At 41.8% G+C, this 8,854-nt stretch overlaps 1 protein-coding gene across 5 annotated transcripts in view; it reads left to right on the top strand.

Moving 5' to 3' along the window:
* The first annotated feature begins 6,130 nt into the window (after positions 1-6,130).
* LARP1B (La ribonucleoprotein 1B) overlaps positions 6,131-8,854 on the top strand; it is a 77,431-nt gene continuing 74,707 nt past the window's right edge. For all 5 annotated transcript variants that reach the window (XM_060686832.2, XM_060686831.2, XM_087875008.1 and 2 more), the window contains exon 1: positions 6,131-7,012. In XM_060686832.2, the coding sequence (XP_060542815.1) occupies positions 6,664-7,012 (349 nt within the window). In that variant the 5' untranslated portion in view covers positions 6,131-6,663. The remainder of the gene's footprint in view (positions 7,013-8,854) is intronic.

Below are 8,854 nucleotides of genomic sequence, written 5' to 3'. Positions count from 1 at the left end.
GTTCCTTGTTTCTATTGCTCTATATAATTTTGCAGTAGTTTTCTTACAAAAATTCAAAATTCTTTCATTGCATAATATTGCTTCTGCAAAATCTTAAGTACTTTTTATAATTGGACTTTAATGTTAAGTGTATCGATAACCATTGCAACCTTACCTTAAGCAAGAGGATCTAGCTATTGTACCTCACTTCCTTTATCACTTAGACTACTTTGGCTTTATATAAAGCTGACCTTAAAAGATGACCAGAAAATTGCAACTATTCCAGAATGTACCATGCATGCTTGCTGGCTGTCAACACCAGGAACATATAAGTCCAATTTTGTGGGTCCTGCATTGGGTAGAATTTAAGGTGTGTTCACCTTTATAATACTTCATGTTCCAACTGGAATCACTCAAATTCCTTACATCCTTTAATTGTAAATGACTTTTGGTCCCATATTTCCAAGAGAAGAGATAAATCAAGGCTAGAAGATGCACATCTCTAATGATACCAACATACTGTTGTTTTACATGTTTTGTTATATAAAATGGAAGTTGCTGAGAGTTATTAGATTGTAGAGCATAACTGCAGGGACTCCAGTCAGTTGCCAAGTGTCAACACTGACTTGAAAACACTCCCCCCCCCACACACACACAAAATTAAAAGGTGGAACATTAAATAAAAAAGGGACTAAGATAAAAATTAAGTTTTCCTATGTTTTCAGCTTCAAGTAAAACTATATACTACTGTTGCTTTTAGAAAGCATTGAGGGAGAGGGGGCTGAGAAACCTATTCTTGATTAGTTGTGGAAATCTTGCCAAATATTCTGGTTATTGCCTCTTTTAAAAGTATTACTTTCACTCATCCAGAGCACTAGTACCAGTGCATTCTGATTAGACTAAAAGTGTTTACATGGTTACATGCCACAGAAAGTAAGCCACCAAAACTCTTCATTGTAATAAAACATTATTTCTGTAACACTTAACAAATATTTTGATAGAAGCAGAAGCATGCCTTTATGCCATAGTAGACAACCCATACCTTATTCAGTCATTGTTTCAGAAATAATTCATTAGCTAAACAGAAGAAACACCATGTTTGGACAAAAAAGCAGTGAGATTTGGAGTGACTTCCTGTTGGCTTTTCCATTGAGTTTTTTTGTGGGAATCTAGCAGGAAGCATCAAAAATCCTTTCCTTCCTTCCTTCCCTTTCTCCCTTTTCCTTCTTTCCAACTTTTTTTTTGCTCCCTCATTCCCTGCTATTCTGTCACAGACTTCCTTATTTGCCTCTCTGTCTTCTATCTAGAATTCCTGCCAGCTTCATTTACGTTTCTGGGAAGCTTATAAAGAAAGTCAATGCAAAGTCAGAAGGAAGTTGTAAGTCAAAGACCAGCAGGCAGGTTAATGGTTGCTGTCGAGGGAGGGAGCAAGATAGCCCATAGAGTTGCAGGTCAGAAAGAGCGCACATATTGATTGTGTGCCAGAGATGTGCAGGTCAGAGTAGTAAATGAATGGGCAGCGTAAGTAGCAAAGGCAGTGGTGGGATTCTGCCGGTTCTAGGCGGTTCGGCTGAACCGTTTGTTAAATTGCTGGCTTGCCCCGCCCCTCCGCACCACTATTTATTGCCAATAAATAGTGGCGGGCGAGCCAGCAATTTAACAAATGGTTCGGTGTTTTTTTGTAATTTTATTGGCCCGCGGAGCTTCAGCATAGGCTAATTAGCGGTTGATTAGATCGGCCTCCCACTCTCAGCTGATTTGCTCTCAGCTGTTTTGTTCAGGGCTCTGCTGCTTGTTTGCTTGTTGGAGCAGGGTTTTTTTCCCTAGCTATGCTGAAAAATGAAACTGAAAGTAAAGCAGGCTGTTGGCTTTGCTGTTGCTGCAACGTTGGAAAATTAGGCAGGCAGATTTTTCTTTTTCCTCACCAAAAAAGGTAGGTGCAAACTACCTTTACTGAAAAGGTAATTTTCTCTAAAGAGGTAGTTCCTCTTTAGGGAAAATAGGAGAGTTCAAGATTTTAAAACACAAAAGAAAAAAAGCTCTATTTAACTAGGGAATTGTAATAATTGAGATAGTATTAATTGTATATTGTGTTGAAAGCAGAAATGGTTAAGTTGTGGTTTGGAGGAATATATGGGGGAAATTATTTGGTTTATTATTATTGGTAAATATAATTAATTAATTTATAAGAAATTGGATTGCATGGAAATAATTGGAATATTCATGTTCATATTGATTAATATACAAAAAAGATAGTTATATAACTGATTTATATTAAAATGTTGAATTTATATTAAACAACTGTAATATTACATAATTAACCAATGTGAGGATGGATATAAAAATAGATGACAATGGGAAGGGGTATAATATAGAAGGGAAAAATTGAATTTGATTAACATTAGAGATGAAGATGAAGGGTAATATTGGTTTTTTTAAAAAATAGATAAGGAATAAATATGGCAAAAAGGAAATTTAGAAATTGTAAATTTAATTGAAATGACTAAACACTGTTTAAATTTGTGAACCGGCCAAATACTCTGTTCAAAGAAAATAAATTGTATGTTTGTATGTGTGATTCTAATTACTGCTATTTATTCATATTTGTTCTCTTTTATTCTTTAAAGTTTAACAATTCATTCTTTATCTTAATATCTTTATATTTGTTTGGGGTTGCCTTTCTTCCCTTTCATCCTTTTACTGTACAGCAATCTTTTTCCTCAAACCTACCACCTCTCTCTTTTCTTTCCTTATTTTCTCCTCCTCTGCTTCTTCTCCTCCCTACTTCCTCTTCCTTTCTCCTTCTCCTCCTCTCTTCCTCCCTCTCTTACCCTCAGGCCTACTCTAATTTCCCTTCCCTTCCTTCCTCTCTTCTCTTCCTTCCCTCTCTCTCCTTCTTTCTTCCATCTCTCTTCTCCTTCCTTCATCCCTCTCTATTGCTGTATCCTTTTGTGCATATTGCTGTATCCTTTTGTGCATACTCAGAGGGCTGAAAAAGTCATTTTTGACTGGTCCTCGCACTTTTGACCACTCCTCAAACTTACGACTGTCTTCACATTTTACGTTTTTCGCCCTATCTTGTCACCATGGTGAAGAAAAGCAGTTGTGAAATGAGTGACACAGTTGTTAAGAATGCTACAATGAGCATAAATGATGACCAGTCATAAGGGTGAGGACCGGTCAAAAATGTGAGGACCAGTCAGAAATGACTTTTTTCAGCCCTCTGAATAGTTCCTATGTGCATATGGACTAGTCAGAAGGCTGAAAAAGTTATTTTTGACCGGTCCTCGCACTTTTGACCAGTCCTCGCACTTACAACTGTCCTCACATTTTACATTTTGCGCCCTATCTTGTCACCATGGTGAAGAGAAGTAGTGGTGAAATGACTGACACGGTTGTTAAGAATGCCGCAACGGGCATAAATGTGAGGATGGTCATAAGTGCGAGGACCAGTCAGAAATGACTTTTTTCAGCCCTCTGAGTAGTCTCTATGCACATAGCCACATCCACACAGTCACATGACCAGCTAGCCATGCCCACCCGGTCACATGACCACCAAGCCACACACCCCAACTAAGCCACGCCCACAGAACCGGTTGTTAAAAAAATTGAATCCGAGCACTGAGCGAAGGGAGCCCTGGAGTGCAGTATAGATGCTGCGCAAATTGGGACAATAGCCGGGCTGAAGAAGTTGTGTAGCCGTCCCAGGGGTGTTTAAAAAGTTACCATGTGGGTCAAGTAAGACGTGGGGACTGTCTTCCAAAACTGACAACTGCATGGGTCAAGAAGAATGCACAGGGAGGGTCATGAATATGTGAGAAGTATCAAGTTGGGGATGGCATTGGGTGGGGTTGGCATGGAACAGTACCTGGGAGTGCTTGGGAATGTGCAAGAGGTGCCTTGGAAGTTAGGGACATATGGGTGGGCAGTGTGGATCAGGAAGGGTATGTGGGTGGACCCAAGAGATGCTGTGTTGGTCCGGGAAGGCACATGAGGGGGCAGCAGAGGTCAAGGAATGCACAGGGAGATAGCATGAGCTGGAAGGGATGTCAGGGGTTCCTTCTTCCCTTTCCTTCATCCCTCTCTTCCCCTTTCTAGCAGACAGGTAACAGTATGCAGCTGGGTGGATGAGGTAGCAGTGGGTTGTGAGATTATCTGGGAAACTGTCACAGAAGATTGAAAATGAAGATGACATGATCCCAGAAATAGCCAGTAGTACTGAAGCAGCAACCAACCTTCATTCTCTCAAAAGTAATTAGTCCCAAATTTCAGACACATTTTATAAATTAGCCCATTTGAAATATTGGTTTAAAAATTCTTACCTATGATGCACCATTCAGTCCAGTTAAAAGTCATGACAAGAGTCATATTTTTCAGTAGTATATAGATTTAAGAATGTTAATACACAGATACAATATACATTTTGTTTGAATTGTATTTTATATTTTCCAATGAACATCTTACAAAATGTTTGGTATACTATAAAAATGTCTTCATATATTTATCTAACCATTTGGTATAATTACAGTATCTGGATTAGATTATCAAAGTAATTTTATGAATTTATTGGTTTCAGTAAATACTGAGATGGTATTATTTTATATTAAAATGTTTGATTTTACAGGATTATAGTCCTGTTTGTGGACTATACTATATCCTTAGTATAAATACAGGATGGGTATATTTTCAAACAATTATAAGTAACATCTGACTTATTTTGTAGAGTCCATAAAATGGATTACGGCAGTGGTGAAATCCAATTTTTTTTATTACTGGTTCTGTGGGCATGGCTTGGTGGGTGTGGCAGGGGAAGGATACTGCAAAATCTCCATTCCCACACCACTCTGGGTCCAGCCAGAGGTAGTATTTGCCAGTTCTCCAAACTACTCAAAATTTCTGCTACTGGTTGTCCGAATTGCTCAAAATTTCCGCTACCGGTTTTCTAGAACCTGTCAGAACCTGCTGGATTTCACCCCTGGATTATGGTATTTATTAAAATGTTTTAAAGTTTCTAATCATATAGGAATACATCTAAATTGTGTTGAAGTAAATTTGCAAAACTGGTTAAAATCCTATGGAGAAAGAGGTGACAAGGAAGCTGAAGCTGCATTTTTATTTCCCACTTCAGTTCATCATAATTTGATCAGCATACAATAAATGGAAAAAGGATTAGATTAGAAAGCAATAGTACAGACAAATAGCTAGAACTATAGAACTCGTATCAAGGAAACAAAAGTTCAAACTAAGCTTAATATTAGTAAGATATCCTAATAACAACAAAAGGACTGCTTTAGATATATAACACTACAGAAAAAAAAAAATCAGAAACCAAAAAGGTGGAACTACTCAACTCCAGTCTTCTCAAAAACAATTCCTGTTCCTCAAAAAAAGCAAGGAGCATAACGAAAGAGTAGGACTGATCTTGAAAGTGATAAAACATGGCCAGGATTTTTTTTTTTTAACTTTGACTTTAAATCACCAAGACCTGATGAATTGCGCCCGCCCCTAAGGTACTGAAAGATTATCTTCTGACGGGACCACCGTGATCCTGAAGAGATGGGAAGAGAGAACAACTGTCTTGTGTTTGAAAAGTGGGAAAAAGAAAATGTAGCATTCAATGATCCAGCCAATCAGACATTCTAGCGCAGATCCTTTTAAAAAAGTATGTGTAAGTGCCTTGAAAACAGTGCAATTCCCAGAAATCCAATATTTCATTTTCTCATCTCCTCTTTATTCCAATTAAAAATTACTTGACAAAGCACCCTGTACTTTTCTAATTCGAAAGCAGTTAAGCCTGGCAAAAATCGCACGAACGGATACCGGAGTGGTTCACAAATCGTAGTGACTATTTGTCGATAGTTCTTCTCACACTAGAGAGGCATTAAAAACGTTAAGTCCTAGATTGATCCCCCCCTCCCCCCCCCCAGGCAGTTTGGCAGGACAAATTAGTTTCCTCCTGGTCTCCCATTCAGAAGTCCTCGGCCGAAGAATAGGTTTCATCCCTTTCGATTAAAATTCTCCACCACCTAAGCGGGGGTGGGGTGTGTGTGGCGGGGGAAGAGAAAACAAAACCCAAAAAGAAGAAAAATAAGAATCCGCTCCACTCTGCGCTGCTGGCCGTTGTGATGTCACAACGGATCGAAGAGTTTGAAGACTCCACCCTCTTCATCGCGATCGCCTCGCTTACTAGTTCTTCGCCTTCCCTTCTTCTTCCTTTTATTCCCTCCTTGTGCGTTTATCCCCGCCCCTTTCCCACCCACCCCGCCCCTCCCCCGGCGCGAGATAGCACGCACGCGACAGCTGTGACGGTGTTCACCAGGCCCTCGAAAACTGACTCTCTTAAACCCCCCCACCCCCGCCTCGTCGGGACCCCTAGTTTTTTTTTTTTTTTTTCCCGCGCGCCACGCACCGTCTCTCTCTCTCTCCCTTCCTCCCCGCCGTAGGGCGGTGGCGGTTGAACCACCCCTTGAGGTGTATGAACAACGCCGCCCCCGGAGGCCGCTGTTCGGGCGGGGGGGCGCTTCCCCTCCAGCCTCAGCCCCCGTGGGGCGGCCCAGGCTCGCAGCACGGAGCTTCTCTCAGTTTCGCTCCGATCTTTCGGCGCCCCGCTTCTCTCCCTACTGCTGCCCAGCCGGGAACGGAGGGAGAGGAGCGTGCCGGGCGGTGCGGCGGCTCCTTCTCGGCATGTCAGCGGCTGCCCCGCAGCCACCATCTCGGGGTGCGGAGAAGAGGAATGGTGGGGCCTGGTTACTGGAAGAGAACCATCGGGAACCGTTCCTGCTTCCTTCCGGCCAAGTAACTGAAGCTTCCCGGGAAAGTGGCTCCGCCGAGGGTTTGCAGTCGCAACGACAGCAAGAGGACGACGAGGACAACGACAAGTGGCAACGGGGGAGGCCGCAGCCGTGTCATGTGGTCGAGGCACCCCCGCCTAAAGAGAATCCCTGGACGCGTCGAAAGCCTCCCCCCAACTCCGGTAGTAGTTTATCTCCTCCCAACGCTTCGTCGGGCGGCGAGTTAACTTCGCAGGATCCGGGTGAGAAAGGCCGCTGCAGGTGGCGGGGAGTGGGGGGGTGGGGAAGGGCGGCGTTAGGTGGGAGAAGTTGTCAAATTGAGTAGCAGCGCTACGTGTGTGTGTGTGTGTGTGTGTGGCGTGTGTGGGAATGACGGCGTTTCGCGCTCGAGTTTCTTGAAAGCTCCCCCCTCCCTTCCCCCCTCTTTCGTATTGACCCCGAGTAACACGAGCTGTGGAAAAAAGGCCGTCGGGGTGTTTATCAAGCCGACCTTTAAATTAAGAAGTGTCGCCGTTCGAAGTTTAGGCACGCGGTCGGGTTAGGAAAGTTGAGCGTGAAGGGAGGGATGTGGCGGGTTTGGGGAGTTAGGCGAGACCGGAGAAGATTGGAAAGCTGCTAACTGGAAACAAAAACCGCTAGAATTGATAGTTGGTGTTTGGAGGTCTTTGGAGAGCGATCGTGGAGTTGGGAATGAAGTACGTCGTCGTCTGGTTTGAGTGTTTTTTTTTAAAATATTTCCAGAGAACCGAACACCGCACATTTTTAATGTGGAACAACCTGCGACTCTTTCTTTCTTTCTTTTTTTTTTTAAAAAAGAAAGTATTGCTCTAAAACGCGGTTTAACAACATCGGATATTTATTCTGACATTTAATATGTTATAAATCTTAAATGATATCTGAGCTTGCTGGCAGGGGGCGATGTATGTTAACGTTCATTATTACAGTCACACTAATTTCATCCCATTTCAATAGGGGACAGATAGGGAAATGGAATGCTTTCCATTGAAAATACCCTGTCTGAACTTTATTTCAAACTTTAATCATATTTACTGAATATATTCATGGCAACAGAGTGGATCAGCATGCAAAACACTTTTTTAAGAAGAATATTGATGTTCTTAAAAATATTTTAAACTACAAATAACTAGATTTTAGATGATGACTGAATCCAGTAGTTATAATAAAGTATGGGTAAGGTTTTGGAGTAATAGGGAAGACTAGGTTCTAGTCACCCTGAGTCATGGAAGCTTGTTGAGTGATTTTGAGGTAGCCATTGTCTCAGCCCAATAGATTCTATACAGGTAGTCCTTGACTTAGAAGAGTTCACTTAGTGACTGTTCAGAGTTACAACAGCACTGAAAAAAGTGACTTATGAACATTTTTCACACAACCTTTATAGCATCCCTGTGATCCCCATGTGATCAAAATTCAGATGCTTGGCAACTGGTTCATATTTATGACCGTTACTGTGTTCCAAGGCCATGTGATCCCCTTTTGCGACCTTCTGACAAGCAAAGTAAATGGGGAAGCCAGATTCACTTAACAACTGGGTTTATTTATTTATTTATTTATTAAATTTATATTGCTGCCTATTCGCACATGGCTACTCAAGGCGGCTTACAGAATATAAAACCTCATTTAAAGCAACGTTCTAATCTCTGGGGGAATGATGTTCCAGAGAGAGGGTACCACCACAGAGAAGGCCATTCTTCTGGATCCCACCAGGTGTATCTCCCTAGGAGATGGGACCCGCAACATACCCTGCCTCCCCACTCTGATGGGTTGGGTAAATGTGACCAGCAAGAGACAGTACCTCAGATAACCTGGTCAAGTCATGAAGGGTTACTAACTTATCAATTGCAGTGATTCACTTAAGTGGCAAGACATGTTGTAAAATGGGGTAAAACTCACTTAACGAATGTCTCACTTAACAACAGAAATTTTGGGCTCAATTGTGGAATAAATTCCCCAAACTGCATCTTTTCTATTATTTTCAATAAAAATTGCCAATTCAATCGATCAAATGCTTTCTCTGCATCAGGAAATATCAGCACCGCAGGGATTTGGTTGTTCTTCCCCAAATA

Source organism: Pantherophis guttatus, chromosome 8, assembly GCF_059756535.1.
Source record: "Pantherophis guttatus breed Tessera chromosome 8, ASM5975653v1, whole genome shotgun sequence".
In the NCBI taxonomy this organism is placed as follows: Eukaryota; Metazoa; Chordata; class Lepidosauria; order Squamata; family Colubridae; genus Pantherophis; species Pantherophis guttatus.
Note: the sequence above shows the minus strand (reverse complement) of the source record. Positions and strands in the feature narration are given on the sequence as shown.